This window comes from Pan troglodytes, chromosome 2, assembly GCF_028858775.2.
Source record: "Pan troglodytes isolate AG18354 chromosome 2, NHGRI_mPanTro3-v2.0_pri, whole genome shotgun sequence".
Taxonomy (NCBI): Eukaryota; Metazoa; Chordata; class Mammalia; order Primates; family Hominidae; genus Pan; species Pan troglodytes.
Genome location: NC_086015.1, coordinates 56,325,739 through 56,345,219, shown reverse-complemented (window position 1 = coordinate 56,345,219; position 19,481 = coordinate 56,325,739). Strand labels below are relative to the sequence as shown.

At 53.5% G+C, this 19,481-nt stretch overlaps 1 protein-coding gene, 1 long non-coding RNA gene and 1 other non-coding gene across 4 annotated transcripts; 2 read left to right on the top strand and 1 right to left on the bottom strand.

The window, feature by feature from the left end:
• The first annotated feature begins 5,703 nt into the window (after positions 1 to 5,703).
• MIR135A-1 (microRNA mir-135a-1) lies at positions 5,704 to 5,792 on the top strand. The gene has a single exon (NR_035669.1). It is a non-coding gene; the product is annotated as a microRNA mir-135a-1 (primary transcript).
• A 738-nt stretch (positions 5,793 to 6,530) lies between these two features.
• GLYCTK (glycerate kinase) lies at positions 6,531 to 12,196 on the bottom strand. Of its 2 annotated transcripts, XM_001171685.7 has the most exons (5): positions 12,117 to 12,196; positions 9,293 to 9,708; positions 8,901 to 9,052; positions 8,090 to 8,265; positions 6,531 to 7,752 (listed from the first exon to the last, which is right to left on the bottom strand). In XM_001171685.7, exons 2-5 carry the CDS (start codon positions 9,667 to 9,669, stop codon positions 6,886 to 6,888), a joined length of 1,572 nt encoding a protein of 523 aa, XP_001171685.1. In that variant the 5' UTR covers positions 9,670 to 9,708; positions 12,117 to 12,196; the 3' UTR covers positions 6,531 to 6,885. The 2 variants fall into 2 exon arrangements, with proteins under 2 accessions (XP_001171685.1, XP_009443863.1); XM_009445588.5 differs by lacking the exon at positions 8,090 to 8,265.
• LOC104005569 (uncharacterized) lies at positions 8,977 to 11,411 on the top strand. The gene is made up of 2 exons (XR_010155234.1): positions 8,977 to 9,066; positions 11,267 to 11,411. It is a non-coding gene; the product is annotated as an uncharacterized LOC104005569 (long non-coding RNA).
• Positions 12,197 to 19,481: the final 7,285 nt, after the last annotated feature.

Genomic DNA, 19,481 nt, shown 5'->3' with positions numbered 1-19,481 from the left:
TGTGGAGTGAGAGCCTCTGGTTCGGCGGTCTTGCAGCTCCGCGCCCACCCCTTGCAGCCTCCTTCCCCCCACCCGCTCTCTCTCCCCTGCTTCCCTACCTCTTTCATCCCCACTTCTCCCTCCCTGTGCTCCCTACCCTGCCCTCCTCCCTGGGATGGAGGCAGGGCACACACTCTCCCTAAGAGGGGGCTTCCCCTACCCAGTTCTCAGTCACAGGATAGGCCCCATCAACCATCCCCTTCCCGAAAAGACAGTGATACCAGCATCCTCATGTGTGGTCAATCATGGTGTGTGTCCCGGTTGTTCTGAGCCCTCAAAGGATGACTGGGACCCCTGCCTGGCCTCACAGCCCATCTCCTCTCCTCTCCACCTCAGGCCGCCACTTCAGAGCCTGGACTGCCCCAGAGTGGATCTGCCCCCCACCCCCACTCCAGGAAGCTCTGGCTGGGATGCTCAGGGCTGGGGCACCCAGGGGTCAGCAGAAGCTGATTCCTCCATTCAGATGCCGTTGTTTCTTTTCACGTCTTTGTTGCCTTGCCACTGGCCGCAGTCCTCCCAGCCAGCCCACCAGCCCAGCCCCTTACCCAACGGCTGGCAGGTTCCCCTCCCTGCCAGTCCCCTTCATGCATGGCCTTCTGCCATTCAAGTCCTACTAGTCTCCCCTGAGTCCAGAGCCTGGCATGGGACGGGGTGGGGCCCCTCTGCCCAGCTCAGCCATCAGCCACCAGCCCCCTGCAACCTGCCTTTCACCCTGCTCCTCTCCTGCCCACGCCCCTCACTTGCCCTCTACCTCCTCACCCTGTCCCTGCTCTCCCGCCCCTCTAACAGTCTCCCCACTCTCAGTCTGGCCCCTCACCTCCCCTGCCCCCTCCCCATTTCCTCTCCCCTCCTCTACTGGCCCTTTAGTCCCTGGGTGTCAGGCTTTATCTCTCGGTGGGCGGCAGGCTCGTTGTTCTCCCCTCCCCTCTCCTCTTCTCTCTCATCCTCTCCCTTCTCTCTTCCCCCTCCAGCCTCCACTCCTTCGCCCGCTCATTCACCCTCTCCCTCTCCCGCTGCCCCCCCTTTCTCCCCCACCTCTTTGTTTCAGCTGAGAACCAGCTCCTCGGGACAGTTCCCACACTGCAGTGCCTCTGGTGAGGAGACAGCGCCACTGAGGTGAGCCTTGGGGATCTGGGGACACAGGCACGGGATGGCCAGAGCCCTGGGGGGCAGGCAGGTGGGGAGAATGCTTCTCTGCCCCAGGCAGTGGGGAGCAGCAGTGGACTGCCAGCTTCAGGTCCCCCGGGGGTCAGCAGGAGTGGGAGGCAGAGGTGCGGCCAGTTAGCCGCGAGGGACAAGGCTGGCCGGGAGCTGGCAGGCTCCGTTCCTGCCTGGGTGCCTGGCTTCTGTGGGTGGCCCTGGGCTGAGAGAGACCCTCAGGGGGACCTGAGAGGGTGGGCGGGGGCTGGGCTGCCTGGAACAGTGTATGCCCAGTCCTGGAGTCCAGGGCTCTGACCCTGACTCTGACTGGGCTGCTGCTATGGGGTTGCTGGGTGCCAGCAGCGGCACCGTCCAGGGGACTGTGACCCTCACAAGTGCCTGTGCTAGCAGGGGGGTTGGCGGCTGGCTGGAATGTGCTGGGGCTACTCCCACTGCCCAGGTGGAGAGTCTGAGTGGAGGGAGAGATCTTCCCCCTGCCATAGGCTCACAGGTTTTACTCCAAGCTACTGATCCCCAGACCCATAGACCCACATGGCAAAGACAGGCACTTCTCCCTCCCCTAGGGGTCTTTGACCAGCTCCCTCCAGACAGCATCCCTAGAAGAGCTTTGCCCAGAGTTGCAAACCGCAGGGTTTCAACCCAGAGCCTAGATATTCCTGCAGTCAGCTTCCTGGAACTGGGCTGGACAGGGAGGAATGGGGGCTCTGTGGATAGGGGTGGGGAAAGCAGGTGGAGACAGAGGCCTGGCTCCAATGAGGCTACAAGTGTGATTTTTGGAGACAACCAAGGGCCACAAGGAGATCTTGAGACTCTAAAGCTGTGCAGGTGGGTGGGAATGATCTGAAGGGGCAGAAGCCAAGTGCCAAGGGCCCCACCCCCTTCTCGGCTGGTAGCGGGGATGGAGAGGCAGGGCTGGAGAAATGTATGGCTCACACCTTTCCAGGGAGGTGGGCAGGGCGGCTCTGCTGGCTGCTAGTGGAGGAAAAGAAAAGGCCAGCCCAGACATGAAGGGACACCACGGAAGACCTTCTCAATGGGATGCATTTTGGGGGTCTAGCCTCTGGCTCTCTGGTTGGGGCACAGCCAAGTCCTACAGCTCCCTGGCTCCCCAAGGAGGCAGTGGTGGGCCAAATCCTGGTGAGTAGTGGTCCCATGAGGCGGAGCTGCTAAGGGCAGTGGCCTCATAGGACTGGGCAGATGGGGCACTTGTTCCAGGGGCCAACTGTTTTGCCCTCTTCCCTTGGCTAGAACTTCCTCATCTGAGCAAGGCGACAGCTGCACCTGCTCCCACCCCTGCCCCCTAGAAACCCCCGGATGGAAGCAGCATGTCTAGAGAGGTGGAATCAGAGCTGTGGGCACGAGCTGGTGCCAGGCTGAGTGTCCACCCCCAGCCCACCCTCCTCCAGCCACTACAAACCAGCCTGAGTCAGGGGAAGTGGAGAGCAAAGCCTCAGAACTGGCCCTAGCGGTTACTGGGGAGATGTCTGGCCCACAGCCTTGGGGAGAAAGCCCATCTCTCCTGGGCTGGGCACAGCTCACGACAGCCCCATGGTCCTATAGCTCATGTGGCAGCCTGCCTAGGTCATTGGCTTCCCTATCATTCAGGGTGTGTGTGTCCCCCACCCCTGCATACCCCCTCCCTTCCCCTAGCATATCCCAAATCCTCTTACCTAGCTAGGGATTCTGGCCTGGGGTTAAGCCAGTCCTCCCTCACCTCAGTCTGGGCCTCATCATGCCCCTCGCACATGACCCAGACCCAGAGGGAGGCAGGTTGCCCTACCCATTTTCCAGAGACATTAGGGGGCTCTCTTCCAGGCGGCTCAGCTCACTCTGACTCCAGGCGATCATCCATCAGCTCCGTGATCTCCCAGGGCACTGTACACCCTACTGGCCATTAAAGACTCAGATACCATTCCCTGCTGGTGCCTGCCTAGTGCCAGAGGCCAGCAGGTTGCTCACTCAGCCTCAGTCAGTGAGCGCCAAGGTCCCGCTGGCTCTAACTCTGGTCCTACCATGGGAGAAGAGGGCCTCCCTGAGCCAAGAGCTCCCTGAGATTCCCCTTGGAAGAGGCCAACACCTCTACCTTCTTTCTCTCCCTCCCTGAGCTCCCCACTTCCACAGAGCTTTCCCGCACAGATCCACCTGCCGCTGATACCTCCCTAAAGAGATGATAGGGCAAGGATGTTTCCCCATTAAACAGATGAGAAAACAGGCCTGGAGAAAGGAAGGTGGGAAGGCCAGGACTCGGACTTACCACCTGACTCCTACTCCAGTGCTCCTTCCAAGCCACTTAACTGCCACCCTCGTGAGATCCCACATGAGTGGGGTCCCTATGCCCACCAAACTGTCCACTAGCTGCCCAGCCTCTGCCCCCACAAATCCTCAACACCCTGAGGCATTCCCAGAGACAGATGGGCTCAGTTACTCCCAACAGTGTTTGAGCCAGGGCTTTCGGCCTTGGTTCCAAAGCAGGCATCTAAAGGGTTCCCTGGGCTGGCTAAAGGCTTTGGAGCTGAGGCTGCATAGGGGAGGTGGGAGAGGGTCTCAGAGCCTGGTAATGCACCTCTCCTATCTGCAACCCCTTCCATCTCCTTGCATGCCCCCAACCCCCACCCTCTGCTGTAAGGAAGCTGGCTCTCAGCATTAAAGTCCCAAAACAGCTTCATGACATTATTCCCTGCCAAAATCTTCATGAGGTTTGCCATTGATGTCAATGTGAAGTCAACTCCCTCGGCCAGGCACACTAGCCTCTGCCAGTCTTCTGGGCCTTCTTGCCCAACTTGCTCATTGTATCCCCTACACTCTAACTACACCTGTGTGTCTCCACCCTGGGATGGGGCACAGCAGAGCTCAGAGACTGGCTGTGGGCTGCACTACACATACACATGCTTATACATATATTCATGCACACGCACACACGCACACACACACAGATGTGCATACAGATGCAGACACACATTTATGTAGAAGCCCACCACTCAACTGCGCATGGTTTTCTGCCAAATCACACACACAATGGAGCTGTCCCTCTGAGCCAAGAAGGGTCCAACACATCTGCTGTGTGGATCCCTGGAGAGGCCAAGCATGGTTGTGTCGCCATCCCAAGCCCTTGAGGGGCAGTGGGGAAGCAGAAGTAGATCCCCTGGATCTGGCTGAGCCCTTGCTTGGCCCCAGGGTATCTGAGCCCCAGAGAGTGGCAGAGGATAGTCAAGCAGGTTCCAACTAGGTTCTTACCCTGGTTCTGTGGCCCTTATGTGGGACTGTACAGTCCCCAGTAAGCCACCTTCTCTCTCTGAATCTCCAACTATAAATCAAACGCTTGGGACTAGCTGACACTGAAGGGCTGCCCAGGCCCACTGCCCCACTGCTCTTGGCTCATGCCAAGTGCAGAGAATGGAGAGGCCTGTGAGGGTTGCTATAGCCAGCAGGGCCAGACACCCTCCATGGTGAAATCCTCCAGCTGGGCCAGGGGAAGCTTCAGAAAATGACGATGAGGTGGGCACAAGGGCAGCAGCAGCCGGAAGAAACAGAAGCCAAGAGCAAGGGACGGGCACTTTAATGATCCAAAATTGACATTTATGGAGCAAGTAATGAATCCTATCAAAACATTCACTGTGCAGGGTTTTCTCATCTCAGCATCTAGACTGTGGCCAAATACATCCTTTCTTATCTCTGGGGTATCCAGTGAGCAAATCTAACGGGTTAGGCTCACAGACCATTTGGCCCTATGGGGTCCAATCCGGGCCCTGGCCTCCCAGCCCCTACAAACAGAAGTATAGGGAAGGGGTCAATGTAGAGCAGGGGGAACCTCCTGCAAGATCCTATCCATACCCAAAGCCCTCAGCAGGGATGCAGGAAGTCATGTGCCCTGTACTAAGTATCTATGTGTACACTCAGAGATGCATTCCCACTCTCAGTACGCCAACACCAACGTCTGTATACTCACACACCTACCACCCACACACATACTGGGGACATGGCTGCCAGGCCCTCAGCCCCTGCAGCCCCTGCCCCAGCTCTCCTATCCTGCTTTTGCCTGGAACTTGGAACCCAGTGCCAATACTCATGCTCCCAAGAGCAAGGACTGAGGCAGGAACAGGCTACATGTAGACGCTGCCAGAGGAGCACCACGGCACAGGATCATGCGAGGATCACCATAACCCCAGAGACTGTGACCCTAGTCAGCAGGAATTCCATGCCAGCACAGAAGGAAAGGAAGCAGTGCCTGCACATCCCAGTGGGGTGCAAGCTCCCCTTTTCCTAAACCTCCCTGGTCCCCAGAGCCTGCTTACCATGTTTACCTCCCTCCCAATCTCCAGCCTGCCCTGTGTGAGCCAGGCCCCCAGGTCATGAACTGTCTGCAAGCTAGGCTGCCCAGAGCCCAGGTGGGGAAGGGAAACCCTTCCCAGGGGAAAGTCCTGCCAGCCCTGGCCCAGGGCCCCTCCACACCCTCAGGGAGGAGGGGAGGGTTGGGGTGGAAGAAGTGCCTGCAAGAGCAGCCCCAGGCCTCGCTGTTCTCTATGGCTTTTTATTCCTATGTGATTCTACTGCTCACTCATATAGGGATTGGAGCCGTGGCGCACGGCGGGGACAGCCAGCGGAGGGTTCTGACACTGAGCAAGGGGGCTCAAAAGGAGGCAGGACAGTGGCACCTCCCTCTCTCAACCCAGGCTGCTGGCCAGGCCAACACAGCCGTTCCTCTATTCCCACTTGCCTCTTCTCCCGCCAGTGGTCACAGGAAGAGGTGTGGGCCACTGGACCTCATCACTGGCTGGACCCACCATCCCAGTGCTGGGACCCCCACTGAAGGGCTGACTTCAGGGTCTGGACTTGGTCCCCAGAGGAGTGGCTGAAGGAACTAGGGATGTTCAGCCTAGGACAAGGGCTGTCACAAGGAAACAGCACTGGGGGGTGGGACAAACTTCAGCTCAACCAGAAGTGCAGTATGTGGCTAAGGGCTATCCAAAGACAGAAAGGACATCCATCCAACGAGGCCTACAAGCTGAGGCTGGAGAAGCCATGGTGACAGTGCCATGGCGGAGTCATGGTTGGGTGGGTGGGTGGCTGGTCACCCCAGACTGCAGTCTTTAGGCCTGTCCTCCCTGGGGTCTCTGCTCACGCACATCAAAGCTGTCAGGAGCCAAGCTCAACCCTCACACACTCCAGAGAGATGGGCACAGGCTCCCGTCATGCGAGGCACATCCTGCATGTACCCAGCCCAGCAGAGGGGTGTTAAGAGTCCTGCCAGGCCCTGGTACTGTGGCTGCAGCCGTACCACGCTCCCCTCCCAGCGGCTCCCCCGTGAGGCCTCACTCTGAGGGAAGGCGCACTGAGAACCCATGGCATGGTCCTATTTATTTTCAGACATTCTCGCTTCACAGAAAGAAACAGGGTGAGGGGCTCAAGAGAGAGGCTGCCCAAGGGAGAAGCACGGGAACACTGAACTGGCCGAGGGGCTTGTCCTCATCCTCAGGGGTAGGGGGAAGCCCCCATCTGCCAGTCTGGCTGGAAGGGAATAGATATAGAGCAGAGGCCCTGAGTGGAAGGTGACAGTTAACCAAACAGCCAAGGCCAAGGAGAGGAGGGGCCCTAAGGCTTAGAGAGGCCCTGAGGACCAACCTTGCTCTGCCATCTGACCTTGCCCTTGTAGGCCTCCTCTGAACTCCCAAAATGTGACCTATGCCATCACCGAGGCCGCAGGAACAAGAGGTGGGTGTCCATGACATTGGTACCTGTCATCCCTGTGTGCAGCAGGTGTGCCCCACCCTGGAGGCGGCAGAAGAAGGTATGTGAGTCATTGTGGGCTAGGAAGGTGGCTATGTCCAGGCCCTCAGCTGCAGCCTGGCTGGCAAGCTCAGGTGTGACCCAGGCCCCAGCAGCCTCTGTGGGCCCATCCTGCCCATCGGTGCCACCGCTCAAAAACAGCACATCTATCGGCCCCAGCGGCCACCTTCTCAACTCTGCTCCAACACGCAGGGCCAGTTCCTGGTTCCGGCCACCCCTGCCCGAGCCCTGCAGCTGTACTGTGGGCTCGCCACCAGCCAGCAGGCAGACTGGGCCCCTTCCCCGTGCCATGGTCTCCAGAGCCTCCTCCAGCTGCAGGTCTGGGATCTGAAGCTCAGCTGCCAGCTCATGGAGCTGTGCATCTTCCTCCACAGAAGCCCCAGCCATGGATGGGGTGAGGCGGGTTCTAGCCACATGGGCCAGCAGCCCGTAGAACTGGGCCATACTTTTTACATCACCTTGCATGGCTGCACTCAGCACCACAGCCTGGTAACCCAGTGCCTCGGCCTGCCGCTGGGCCTCAGCTAGCGCCAGCACATTAGAGCCAATGATCACATTCAGGACATGGCCACAGGTGTGTGGCCCATGGGGGTCAGAGTCGGCCCGAGACAGCACAGTCTTCACAGAACGTGGCAGGGCTGCACGGAGGCCGTAGCGATTGAGGATATGCAGGCAATCTTGCACATTGTGGGAACTGGCCACGGTGGGGCCACTGGCAATCACCTCCACAGGGTCCCCCACCACATCTGACAGGATGAGGCTCACCACCTGGGGAAGGGCCACCAGACAAGGCTCAGGCCCACTTCCTCCTCCCCTCAGAGCCCATAAGGACAAACTGCCCCTTGGGTATCCACACACCCTCCCCCAACTCAGTGCATTTCCTTACCCATGGTTAACTCCTCTCACGTGGGCTTGCAAAACACCTGGTCATGCAGGCACCTCCTCCCCGTCTCTGGCACCCCTCCCATGATGTCACCCAGCCGGCCCCATGGTCTTTCACACCATGCCCCTGCCAATCTATATGCTGTTCTAGCTTTCACATCCCTGGCACATGTGGGCCTGGCTCCACCAACCCAAGGCTGCCTGGGGAAGAAGGGACTCATACCTGGGCAGGGTAGGCGGCCTGAGCCAGCCCCCCACCCTTGAGCTGGGACAGGGCCTTCCGAATGGTGTTCAACTCCTGGATGGTGGCTCCACGGGCTGCCAGCAGTCTAGTGAGTGTCTGCTTCTCCTCCAGTGTGACAGGTGGGATGGGGGCAGGCAGCAGAGCTGAACCCCCACCTCCCAAGACAATGAGGGTATCAGGCAGAGGGGCTATCCCAACCCAGGGAACCAGGCAAGCAGGGGTGACAAGCCCACATTAGAAAAAGGGGGCTGGAAAGGTGGGGTTAGGGTGCCCCCCTGTGGATATGCAATATGTGTACAGTCACCACATCCTGGCCACCTGAGGTTGCCCCTGCCTTGGGGTACCCCAGGTCCCAGTAGGCACCGGAAGAACTAACTACTCCTTAAGAGACTAGAACAGGAGGCAGGGCAGGGGGCACACAATGGAAGATCAAGGAGAGGACTCCATGAGGTCTGAGGGCCTAGCCCCAGGTGACATTAGTACAGACAGCAGCAATAGCAGTGACATTTTCCAAGGACTCTATGGATGTGTCAGGCCCTGCATTATGTGCTCCCCATGCACCCTCTCACTGTCACCGAAAAGGTCAGCTCAGGGGGAGGACTCCACAGCTCAGGGGAGGCCAGACGACTAGCCCAAGGCAACCCAGGAGTCACCATCCAGGCTCCTTACCACCTCCCTTGCTCCTAACTTTACCCTGTGACCCCGGGGGCTCAGACCTGATCTCTCGAAGACCTGAGAGATCAGGTGGTGCACCCCCCACCAACAGTCTTGGGCCAATGTGGTACCACACCTGAGATCAGCACGAGCAGCAGGTCATCAGCTGTGAGTCCCTCGGCCAGTTGCTGGATGGCCAGTGCAGCCCGCAGCGCATCGCGGTCCGGGAGATTGTCCTCCGCACCCTCGAATACCTGGACACGGCTATGTGGCTTCAGCAGCATCTCCCTGGGGAGGGAAAGGTCAGCACGCAAGAGATGGGGTGGACTCCTCTCCTCCCACCTGATCTCTCAACTTTACAGGTGATGGGGGCATGAACGAAGATGCCCACTGACATGCATCCTGGGGCCAGGCCAGATCCAGGAGAAATGGGAAGCGGGTGGGGAGGGGAGGCCCGATTCAGCCTGTGTCTGGGCCCAGGTTTCCCTCCAGATAGACAGAGGGAGGCAGGCCCCCATGGCTCCTTACTGCTTGCCGGCACGCTCCATGGCAGCACGGATCCCCTTGGGAACGCTGATCACGCCCTGCACAAGATGCTGGCCCAGTAGTTCCTCAGCTGCAGCTGCCATACCCAGCACAGCCTTGCCAAAGCCCACCAGGTAGAGGTTTTGCCTCAGCTGAAAGTTCCGGTCCCGCACCTTCAGCTGTCTGCCACCAGGGTCCAAGGATAGTGCCCGGTGCAGCATGGGGCCCGGCAGCACTGCACCTACAGCACTCTCAAACAGCTGCCTGGCCTGCTCTGCCAAGGCCATGCTGCTGGCCAGACGGGCCACTGAGCCCCGCCAGAGGAGTGGATGCAAGGGGGCTCGGGCCAAGCGGGGCAGGACCTGCAGGGCTGCAGCCATGCCCCACTGCTCTCAGCACTGCCTGGCACCCATGGCTGCCTAGAGGGAAAAAGCACAACTGAGGCCCTTGCAAGGCAAAAGACAGGAGGTCCCCCACGGCCGCCCCTCTGAGGGCTCAGGGCCAGTGGACCCCACAGCTGCTGCTACAAGAAGGAGCCATCTGATAGCCCCAGGAGACTTCCTGAAGCCCGCAGCTGCAGGATCTTACTCGTCCTTGGAGACCAGCCCTGCCACCCAGCCACGTCCTCCTCTTCTGCAGACCACATGCCGGCCCTCTGGATACTCTGCCTCAAGTCCAAAGTTCCTATTAGCTGGGCCCTCCTCCCAGGTCACCCCTTTGGCTGGGAGTTAATCATTGACAGAGGGAGTAATTTCTACCAGTGGGCTCCCATCCCACCCCTTTTCCACCCCCTGCACTTCTGAGCTCTTACCCTGGGACAACGCCCCTTTCTGGCACTCCTTCCTTGCCTCTTTACCACCTCTGCTGCCAGGAAGCTGTTGATTGTCCCACCAACTGACCCCGAGCCCATTGACCTCCAGTCTTCTCTATTTCATTATCTCATGAGACTGGGATTAGGAGCCTGGGAAGTCAGGGTCTATAGGAGGCTGCAGGTTTATCAGGTCAAACCCAGAACACATCCTCAGGGCAAGCAATCTGAGGAATCTCAGTATGCAGGACCAGTTCAGCAAGAGGTTTAGGTTCAAATCAGGAGTGAGGGCAAAGTCTGGCTCATGGTGGAACCTTAGAAAAGTCCCCAGGCACCATGTGAGGCCATGTGCCATGAAGCCCAATTGCAGGACAGAAAAGGATGCCCTTCTACCCACACAGTTGGCCAGACCCAACCCTGCCAAGAACACCCCTTCTGGTTCCAAGATAACAAAAACAAGTCCTAGGTCACACCACCCACAGTGGTGAGAGCCCAAGGGCTGAAGTAGGCAAAGGCCAGGCTCCCATAACTGAGCCCATAGCCATTTTCCCCACTGGGCAGAGTAAAAGCTAAAGAAGCCTTGGGGCGAAGGTCAGGAAGCTGTAGAGGAGTATAGGAACAACAAAGACCCAAACAGCTCATCTGTTTACCATAAATCATTGTTACCATAAATGTTGCAAGCTGACTTCATCAGCAAGTATGGACTGAGCAGGGTAAGGAGGCTGGGAATTGAGGTTCCAGCTCTACTATAGGCTTTCTGAGTGGCTGGGACACCTCCATTTCTCTCACTGGGCCTCATCCGCAAAATGAGACATGGGGTGAGATTAACACTACGCTCTCCCCTTAACAACCTCAGGCTCTCTGATACTGTCCACTGCAACACAGATCTCAAACACCGGTTTACCCCACACCCAAATATGGTGGTTACTTCCAGACTTTGACCATTTTGCTTGCCTAGTTCTCAGCTCTTCGGTAAGAAAAGACAGCCATGCCTGACTTCTGTTGTGAAAGGGAACACAGAGGGCATCGTCATGGGGATTCCGAAAATGGGTCCAGTTTTGGCCAGGGGGACCCCTGGAGCTTGCCCATTAGACTTGGAGCTAAAAGCATCTTAGCAACTAAGACAGCCGATCTTTATAGCCTGGATGAAATTTGTATCTATTTTCCAGATGGACAAGAGCCTAGAAGATCCCAGCCTTGCCACTGGGTATGAGCACAGGACAGGGGGACGCTCAATGCTAAGGCTGCCAGAGAAAATACAGGACTTCCGGTTAAATTTGAATTTCAAATAAACAAGTAATTTTTAAAGTATAAGTATGTGCATACAATGTTTAGGACTTAACAATTATTCGTCGTTTATCTTAACTCAAATTTAACTGGACGTGGCCGGGCGCAGTGGCTCACGCCTGTAATCCCAGCACTTTGGAAGGCTGAGGCGGGCGCATCACCTGAGGTCAGGAGTTCGAGACCAGCCTGACCAACGTGGTGAAACCCCGTCTCTTCTAAAAATACAAAAATTAGCCGGGTGTGGTGGGCGCCCGTAATCCCAGCTACTCGGGAGACTGAGGCATGAGAATCATTTGAACCGGGGAGGCGGAGGTTGCAGTGAGCCGAGATCGCGCCACTGCACTCCAGCCTGGGTGACAGAGTGAGATTCTAACTCAAAAAAAAAATGTAACTGGACGCTTTGCATTTTTATTTGCTAAGTCCTCCAATTCTATCCAAGACACGGTCTCTCCGAAACTCCAGGAGGCTCCAGAGCAAAACAACGGAAATAGGAAGACTACCGGTCTTGACTCCTCCCCGCCATCAAAGAGGGCTGGTACCATTTCCGGCTTTCCCTAGACAGTAGGGGGCCGGAAGTGACGTCATCCTAAGGTAGGGCCTTAGCGAGGGAAATGGCTGCCGCGTAATGCCCGGTGATGCGAGAAAGAAGGGCCTGCTGCCACCAGGACCCGTCATCGCCCAGCCCAGGGACCGCTTCTGAAGGCCATGCGAGCCCTGGCGGCGCAGACTTACCAGCCCACAGCTCCGGCCGCGGTGCCCAGCGCTGGAGAACGGAAGTACTAGGGGGTGGGCGGAGCGGAAGCCGGAAGTGTGGGTGGGTGGAGCGGCGCAGGCGGGTGCGAGCTCTGGCTGAAGCCGGTGTCCGGGAGGGGAGAGTTTAGCATATTGGCTCTTTGCTGGCCACTGACAGACCTGGAAGGAGTCACCTTCAGTCCTCATTTTTTAAATCTCTACATTGAGGGTAATAATCCCCGCCTCACCGATTGCCGATTTTTTTTTTTGAGACGGGGTCTCACTCTGTCGCCCAGACTGGAGTGCAGAGGCGCGGTTTCGGCCCAATGCAACCTCCGCCTCCCGGATTCAAGCGATTCTCATGCCTCAGCCTCCCGAGTCGCTGGGATTACAGGCATGTGCCACCACTCCGGGCTAATTTTTGTATTTTTTAGTAGAGACGGGCTTTCGCCATGTTGCCCAGGCTGGTCTCGAACGCCTAACCTCAAGCGATCCACCCACCTCAGCCTCCGAAAGTGATGGGATTACAGACTTCAGCCGCCGCACCCGGCCTCTCCCTTCCTTTATCCTGTACGGTCAGTCAGCAGATGCACCCTGAGTGTCAGGCACTGGGCTGAGCAAACGAACTGAGAATCACTACTTCCCCACAACTCACCCCTTCTGGAGCCAGATTAAGTAATTCCCGCTCCTCTCCATGGCTTTTATTCCACAACTTATTATTGTTCTTCCCTCTCCCACCATGGGCCACCAAATACAGCTCTGGCTTAGCAAGAGTTCCATTCTGCGATCCTCAAGCACATAAGCGGCATGTAAACGCTAATGACTCTGGGCCTACCTCGCTGTCCCTACTCTCATCCGGGGCCTACCCTGTGTTGGCTGGATGCCTTCCCACATTCATAAGATGAGTCCTGATCAGACTCCAAAAATACAAAACAGTTCACTGTTTTTACTGATGTTTTCTTAGGGAGATAGAGGAGAGAGTTGCATCACAAATCACACACTTGATTTCCTAACAATTTTATTGAAACATGTTTCTTGGCAGGGCGCAGTGTTTCACGCCTGTAATCCCAACATTGGGGAGGCCAAGGTGGGCGGATCGCTTGAGCCTAGGAATGCGAGACCAGCCTGGGAACATGGCGAAACTTATCTCTACCAAAAAAAAAAAAAGAGCCAGGTGTGGTGGCATGCTCCTGTAGTCCCAGCTACTCAGGAGGCTGAGATGGGAGGATCACCTGAGCCTGGGAGGTAGAGGCTGCAGTGAACCTTGATCACGCCACTGCACTCCAACCTGGGCCCCTGTCTCAAAAAAAAACCAACAAACAAAAACACATTTCTTTCTCTTGGTTTTGAGGTGGAGTCTTGCTCTGTCACCCAGGCTGGACTGCAATGGCACAGTCTCAGCTCATGGCCACTGCACTGCAGCCTGGGCACGATGTCGGCTCACTGCAACCTCCGCCTCCCAGGTTCAAGCAATTCTCCTGCCTCAGCCTCCCGAATAGCTGGGACTACAGGCGCCCGCCACCACGTCCAGCTAATTTTTGTATTTTTAGTAGAGACAGAGTTTCACCATGTTGGCCAGGCTGGTCTCGAACTCCTGACCTTGTGATCCACCGCCCTTGGCCTCCCAAAGTGCAGGGATTACAGGCGTATAAACAATTACAGGCGCCCGGCCTATATAAACAACCTTCATCTTAACCCATGCTGGAGAACACTAATTGCCACTGCTTGGTGTCTGTGTTTCCCTGGATGGCTGCCCTCACACTTTATGCTTGAATAAATTCTTTTAACTGGATCTCGAACCTTTTGATGATTTTTAGGTTGACATTAGAAATGTGTTTTTGGGACAGGTGCAGTGGCTCATGCCTGCAATCCCAGTACTTTGGGAGGCTGAGGCAGGTGGGATCATTTGAGGTCAGGAGTTCGAGACCGGCCTAACCAATATGGTGAAACCCCATCTCTACTAAAAATACAAAAATTAGCTGGGCATGGGCCGGGCACAGTGGCTCACACCTGTAATCCTAGCACTTTGGGAGGCTGAGGCAGGTGGATCACCTGAGGTCAGGAGTTCAAGACCAGCCTGGCCAACGTGGCGAAACCCCGTCTCTACTAAAAATACAAAAATTAGCTAGGCATGGTGGTGTGTGCCTATAATCCCAGCTACTGGGGGGGCTGAGGCAGGAGGATTGCTTGAACCTGGGAGGTTGCAGTGAACCGAGATTGCGTGACTGCCCTCCAGCCTGGGTGACAAAGCGAGACTCCGTCTCAAAAAAAAAAAAAAAGATTGTTTATATAGGCAAAAACAGGAGTGCTGACCAGAATTACAACATTTTCCAAAAAAAGGCTAACATAAATACAACATTTGGTTGGCTACTATTGATTATACTGGAAGGAGTTTGCTTAACATTCTATTGTAAAGAGACAACAATCACAAGGGTCTCTATCTCCCACATCATCTAGTCTAAGTCTGAATGAAGAATAGGGAGCCTGGTTAATGTATAACATTTCAATACAAAGGTCAGGAAGCAGCAGTCATGCATCAGAGAAGAAAAAAAAAAAGCAATGCCTGCTCAGTTTCCAGGGCTTCACTTTTCTCCTTCACATTATAAATTGAGAATGTCCTGAAATTTTATTTTCTTTTCACACCCCCTACCTGCTCCCTTTGGCAGTTGCTACATCTCTCCTTAGGTCTCCAAACCATGCTGTGCTCTTGTCATGAACCTTTCCCTTCCTCTGGCCCCCACTTCCAGCTCTCTCCCTGGATTTTTCTTTTTCTTATATATACATATATTTTTATTTGAGACAGGATCTCACTCTGTCACCCAGGTTGGAGTTCAGTGGCATCATCTTGGATTATTGCAGCCTCCACCTCCGAGGCTCAAGTGATCCTCCCACTTCAGTCTCCCAAGTAGCTGGGACCACAGACATGCACCACCACACCCAGCTAATTTTTTGTATTTTTTGTAGAGAAGTGGTTTTGCCATGTTGCCCAGGCTGGTCTCAAACTTCTGCGCTCAAACCATCTTCCTGCCTCTGTCTCCCAAAGTGCTGGGATTACAGGTGTGAACCACCACACCCGTCCTTCTCCCTGGATTTTTCCTTTTAAAATATGAGACTTTGTATTCCTTCTCCTAAATGATTTCCCACCACATCATCAAAACAAAGGCATCTGTAGGTGGAATTGCCCTCTTTAATGTGGGAGAGGTTGTAAATACTGAAAATTTTATTGTTTTTTCTTGGTTATAGTCAGCTATATTCCTTCCATGCATTTATTCCTTCCTCAGACATAATTCAAGACATTTCCTGAGTGCCTTCTGTGTGGGCCGAATGCTGTAGCTGCTGGGATAGGTAAGAAGTGGTACTTTTAATTTTAATTTTTTTTTGTTTTTAGGAGACAAAGTCTCGCACTGTCGCCCAGGCTGGAGGACAGTGGTGATTACAGCTCACTATAGCCTCAACCTCCTGGGTTGTAGCGATCCTCCTGCCTCAGCCTCTCAAGTAGCTGGGACTACAGGTGCACACCACCATGCCTGGCTAATTTTTTGTGGAGACAGGGTCTTGCTTTGTTGCCCAAGCTGGTCTCAAACTCCTGGGCTCAAGCAGTTCTCCTGCCCCAGCCTCTGAAAGTGCTGGGACTATAGGTGTAAGCCACTGTGCCCAGCCTGGGCTTGCAGGGTTACTCCGTGGGAGGGAAGGTCAGCTGTGTTGGAGGCAGGGTAAAGTGGAGCTGTGTCCTATGTAAGGGCTGTACAACACCTTAAAACTGGGAGGCCGAGGTGAGCGGATCACTTGAGGTCAGGAGTTTGAGACCAGCCTGGCCAACATGGCAAAACCCCGTTTCTACTAAAAATACAACAACAACAACAACAACAACAACAAATTAGCCGGATGTGGTGTCACGCACCTGTAATTCCAGCTACTCGGAAGGCTGAGGTGGGAGAATTGCTTGAACCCAGGAGGTAGAGGTTGCAGTGAGCTGAGATCACACCACTGCACTCCAGCCTGGGTGACAGAGTGAGACTCTGTCTCAAAAAAAAAAAAAAAAAAAAAAATTAAAAAAAATAAAACATCTTAAAGCTATTTTTCTTGGAAGGAGGAGTTGGGGAGAGTAAAACAAAACACTAGGAAGCAGTTCAGCATGACTCTAGGCAAGCACTGATGAGAGGCCACTAAAGCTGTGTATGTTGGATTGTTTGGGAGTTTTTAAGCCTTAGGAAACAGTGCTGTAGTTTTAGAGACAGCGGCCTTGGCCCTGAGACTCTAGGCAGTTCCTCCTGGCTCTGAGCAGTCAAGGCTTATCTGGGAAGATTCCATCCTTTCCTTCCAGACTAAGAAGGTATTATTTACTGACAGTGGTCTTTGTTAAATGTGAATGATTTCTTGTCCTTTGCCCTGGAAACAGAACACAAGCTTTCCAGTGCTGAAGCAGAATGTGAATCCAGACTTCAGTGCTTATTGGTTAAGTGACCCTGAGAAAGTTAACCTCTCAGAACTTCAGAGTCTTCATCACAGTATGTTTCCAGTGCATGTAGAAAGGCTCAGTGTTGTTGCTGTACTAGTCCTGGGTTGAGCCAGCTTCATGGGTGTGTGACTTGTATAGTCAGAAGAACCCTGCACTTCATTTAATATTCTGTTGTTGTCATCTTGAGATTCTTAGCAATTTTTTAACAAGGGGCCCTACAAATTGGGTAGTTGGTCCTGCTGCCAGGGAAAGATACTTTCTTTTTATCCAGGCCCCCTGGTCCTGGAGTCTCAAGACCTCTCTGAGGAATTCCAGTAGAAGTGGACATACATTAGTAACTAAATTTATTTATTATTTCTGGTCATATTCATGTATATCCCACAAGATTTTCCATGCACACACTTAAATTCTGTCTAAATAAAAATGGCTTACTTCATCCTTGTATTATTTATTTTTTTCTTTCTTTTTTTTTTTTTGAGACAGAGTTTCACTCTGTCGCCCAGGCTGGAGTGCGATCTCGGCTCTGCAACCTCCGCCTCCCGGGTTCAAGCAATTCTCCTGCCTCAGCCTCCCGAGTAGCTGGGACTACAGGCGCACACCACCATGCTTGGCTAATTTTTGTATTTTTTGGTGGAGTCGCAGTTTCACCATGCTGCCCAAGCTGGTCTTGAACTCCTGACCTCAAGTGATTCACCCACCTTGGCCTCCCAGAGTGCTGGGATTACAGGCATGAGCCACTGTGCCTGGCCCTTATCTGAGGAATTTAGAAGGGAGCAAAGACCACCTGGTAACCATCCAACAGGCCATCCAGAGGCAAAACTCCTTATCTGGGGAAATTAGAAGTAATTAAACTTCCCTAGTATCTAAAGTGGGCATCTGGTTCCAGGCCTCTTTCAACTTTTATAAGTAACTAAAATTTCTAGGCATCTCTGGAATGTCATGCTGAAACTAATTTTACAACCCTAAGCTCCTGCCTGAAGGTCCATAAATGCACCTAAGGAAAATCCACCAAGGCCCTCAGTCCTCTCGCTGGGGTGCCCCGCTGCACTCTTCTGCAGCGTTCTTTCTTTCTAAGAAATTTTCCTTTTTCAAACCTATACTGTTGTCAGTAAATTTTTTGCCAACCTGTGAGGCGACCACTTCCTGGTGCTGGGGCTCAGACACCTCACCAGGCATTTTGTGTTCTAGTGTTCTGCGTTTCCTCTTTGGCAATTAAGTTCACACACACACACACTCAACTGTCCCAAAGAAGAGAGTCACCTGATTCTAGTTATTCCGAGGGCTGTGTAAGCACTGATACACACACACACTGTCACACTTACACACATGCAACTGTCCCAAAGAAGAGAGTCACCTGATTCTAGTTATTCCAAAGGTTGTGTAAGACGTTAGTCAATCTCTAGGGAAGCCCTGCTGCTGGGCACTGGAGCTCAGAAATTTATCTCAAAGAATTAGAATTCATAAGGAGCTCTGTGTTTTGGAAAGAGGACACATTGTTTAGGACAGTTTCCATTCCAATTGTGCAGCATGAAATAGAAAAATTTAATAAGTGGGCCAATCAAGTATCTGGAATCCTTTGGATAAATTCATTTATTCAGTTAATCCATACTGAGCTCTGGCTGGGCTCTGGACAAAATGGGAAGCAAAATTACTTTACAGCCATATAATAGAATAGTTTGTAGCCATTCAAAATGATTGTATCGATATTTATTGACCTGGAATATGTTCATAGTATGGGTAAACTTACAAACAATATATTATGAACCCAATAAAAATATATTTCAGGGATTGGCTGGGTGTGGTGGCTCACGCCTGTAATCCCAGCACTTTGGGAGGGTGAGGCAGGCAGATCACCTGACATCAGCAGTTCAAGACCAGCCAGGCCAACATGATAAAACCTCGTCTGTACTAAAAATACAAAAATTAGCTGGGCGTGGTGGCGGGCATCTATAGGAGGCTGAGGCAGGAGAATCACTTGAACCCAGGACATGGAGGTTACAGTGAGCTGAGAGCACGCCACTGCACTCCAGTCTGGGTGACAGAGCAGGAAAAAAAAAAAATTATATATATATATATATGTATATGAAAAAATCGGAAAGGTTCTACATCAAAATGGTAAATTTCATGTTATATATATTTCACTATAATAAAAGATTGTAACAGTGGCTATCTCTGGATGCTGTTTTTATTATTTGTATTTTTTAGTTTTTTTGCAATGAATACGTGACAAGTAAAAGAATGACTACAAATAAAAGGAAACATAAAAAATTAAGTCTGATGCTCTTTTAAAGCCCATCTGATTCACTCCTGACTGCAGCTTTCTCTCCATCCACCCATCCACTGGAGCCGGCTTTCTGTGTCACTTTTTAAAGTCCTTTTTTTTTTTGAGACGGAGTCTTGCTCTAATGCCCAGTGCAGTGGTGTGATCTCGGCTCACTACAACCTCTGCCTCCCGGGTTCAAGCGATTCTCCTGCCTCAGCCTCCCAAGTAGCTGGGATTACAGGTGCCCGCCACTGTGCCCAGCTAATTTTTGTATTTTTAATAGAGACAGGGTTTCACCATTTTGGCCAGGCTGGTTTTGAACTCCCGACCTTGTGATCTACCCACCTCGGCCTCCCAAAGTGCCACCGCACCTGGCCTAAAGTCCATCCTTTTAAGGCAACCATACTGTTGGGCTGGAAGCCAGGAGAGCCCCACTATAATAGGGCAGGGAGCCAGGCTAGGAATTGGAAACAGTAAGAATGTGAAACAGGATGAGGATTTGAAGACCCTCTTAAAAATAGGGGGAAAAAAAAGACTGCATTCCAAAAATAATGCAGAAAGTCAAGTCTTGGGAGGAAGGTTTGGTCTTAACGGTGAAATCTGGAAAAGGTATAGGAAGTACAATACTTGAAAAATACCCTGC

Coding starts and splice junctions, on each gene's coding strand:
- GLYCTK (XM_001171685.7), bottom strand. CDS start 9,669: ATGGCTGCAGCCCTGCAGGTCCTGCCCCGCTTGGCCCGAGCCCCCTTG. Junction 9,053..9,292: donor ATGGAGCGTGCCGGCAAGCA/GTAAGGAGCCAT, acceptor TTCCCTCCCCAG/GGAGATGCTGCTGAAGCCAC. Junction 7,753..8,089: donor AGGCCGCCTACCCTGCCCAG/GTATGAGTCCCT, acceptor GCCCTTCCCCAG/GTGGTGAGCCTCATCCTGTC.